Consider the following 2,205-nt stretch of genomic DNA (forward strand, 5'->3'; position numbering starts at 1 on the left):
TTTTTTACAATTCATTGTCAACTCTAGGATTTAAGGAATGTTTTCTTTAGAGATTACTAAGATCTTCTTTCAAAGAAGAATAAATATAGAGCAGGTTCTTAAAGGTAATATGATATAAATATTCAAGGTAAAAATTGGGGCAGATCAGAAAAGTGCAATTTTGTGCTGCTTTATCATACATGTCTCAACAACATGTTGAGTGTACCTAGATATTGCTTTTTGGTTTTGCAAAGAAAAAAATCCTTTGAAGTACATGTTTAAAAGCTTTCTTTACCTGCTTGTTCCTTAGAGTATAAATGAAAGGATTTAGTAAAGGGGCCACTGAGGTATTAAGCACAGCTACACCTTTATTGAAAGTCACTCTTTCTGTTGCAGAAGGCTTTATATACATGAAGATACAACTCCCATAAGTAATGGAGACAACAACCATGTGTGAGGAACAGGTGGAAAACGCCTTTGTTCGTTGTTGGACAGAGGGGAATTTTAGGATAGTTTTGATGATGAATATGTAGGAGAGGACCACTAAGAACAATGTGAAGATAAGCGTCAACAAAGCTAAGATGAAAGCCATCATTTCTATGAAACTTGTGTCTGTGCAGGAGAGCTGCAGGACTGGGGAGGTGTCACATAGAAAATGGTCAATTGTTCTGGATGCACAGAAATCCAGCTGGAGTCCTAAGAGCAAAGGGGGAAAGATGGTTAAGAATGCAATCACCCAGGAGCTGAGCACCAGCTGGTGGCACACCTTGCTGTTCATGATGACCGGGTAATGCAGGGGTTTGCAGATGGCCACGTAGCGGTCATAGGACATGGCGGCCAGGAGGTAAAACTCTGTAATTCCTAGTAGAAAGAAAAAGAATAGTTGAGTTGCACAACTGTTGTAGGAGATTGTTTTGTCTCCTGTGAGAATGCTGTTCAAGAAGCGTGGAATGCAGACTGTAGTGAATGAAATTTCTAAGAAGGAGAAATTTCGAAGGAAGAAGTACATGGGGGTCTTCAGGTTGGAGTCCAGCAGTGTGAGCAGGATAACAATTAAGTTTCCCATTAGGCTCAGGATGTAGTTGAAAAAGAGAAACAGGAAAACCACTATTTGTAGGTGAGGGTCATCTGTCAGTCCCAGCAAGATGAACATGATCTCCTCAGATTTGTTCTTCATTTCTCTTTTATGTTATCAAATCTACAGAAAATTAAAAAAAATTCTTACATGTAAGAAAAAAAACATTTCTTCCTTTTCAGTTACACAAAATGTCATATTCAGTACCTATGAATACATTTGCACAAATCAGCTTGGAGTTTGTCACAATGAATTCCTCCTGAATTGCGCAGTGCTAAAGTGACTATCCACTAGAGTCCATGTTGAGATGGAATAACTAATTTGATATTTAGAAAACTTTTTTATTAATTAGTTTTTTATTGTGAAAATACCATATAGAAGGGTTAAAATTACATGAGTAAGGTAATGAGTACATTTCTTATCAAGCATTGTTGCCTCCTCCTTTGTTTCCCCTTACCATCCCTGCTCTCCCATCTCCACTCCCCCTGCCCCAAAGTTGTAAAGCTCACTTTTCCAAATAAGGTCTTGTGCATCTCATTGTTGCAACGGGTCCACCTGTATTCCTATTTAAACCATTGGTTTTCCCCCTTCACCTCCACAAATTATACCAGCATCAAATACAGTGAAAATAGGAGTAATACCATGGGGGAGGAACATACAAAGCAACAAAGAAATCATCTTATAAATATGTTAGAAACAATCGTAAGAGAGAAAAACAATTTGAGTCCTTATCTTGGGGTTCATTTTGCCTAACATCAGCTTGCCTGACCTTTTCCGCTTGTCTCAGACATATACTATTTATTGCAAATAAAGGAAATCATGGGGCCTATGTTTCTTTGGCCCTGGCTTACTTCACTTAATATAATTTTTTCCAAGCCTTTGCATTTCCTAACAAATGGGGCAATGTCATTCTTTTGATGGAGGTATGGAATTCCATTGTGTATAAACACCACATTGTCTTGATCCATTCATCTACTGAGGGGCATCTGGGTTGGTTCCATATCTTAGCTATGGTAAATAATACTGCAATCAACATGGTTGTGCTGGTAGCTTTAGTATGGTCTTGTTTGTGATCATTTGGGTAAATGCCCAAAAGTGGGATTGCTGGGTCATAGGGGAGCTCTATTTGGAGTGTTTTGAGGAACCTCCAT

The 2,205-nt window shown here is 38.5% G+C and overlaps 1 protein-coding gene across 1 annotated transcript; it reads right to left on the bottom strand.

Annotated features, from left to right (window-relative positions):
- Positions 1-205: 205 nt before the first annotated feature.
- LOC122124172 (olfactory receptor 6C6-like) lies at positions 206-1,159 on the bottom strand. Its single transcript, XM_042698875.1, has one exon. It carries the CDS (start codon positions 1,154-1,156, stop codon positions 206-208), a length of 951 nt encoding a protein of 316 aa, XP_042554809.1. The 5' UTR covers positions 1,157-1,159.
- Positions 1,160-2,205: the final 1,046 nt, after the last annotated feature.

The sequence above is a fragment of the Dipodomys spectabilis genome, unplaced genomic scaffold (assembly GCF_019054845.1).
Source record: "Dipodomys spectabilis isolate Male_0828 unplaced genomic scaffold, ASM1905484v1 ptg000234l, whole genome shotgun sequence".
NCBI classification, from domain to species: domain Eukaryota; kingdom Metazoa; phylum Chordata; class Mammalia; order Rodentia; family Heteromyidae; genus Dipodomys; species Dipodomys spectabilis.

Excerpts from the sequence above, each read along its gene's own strand:
- LOC122124172 (XM_042698875.1), bottom strand. The coding sequence starts at position 1,156 with ATGAAGAACAAATCTGAGGAGATCATGTTCATCTTGCTGGGACTGACA.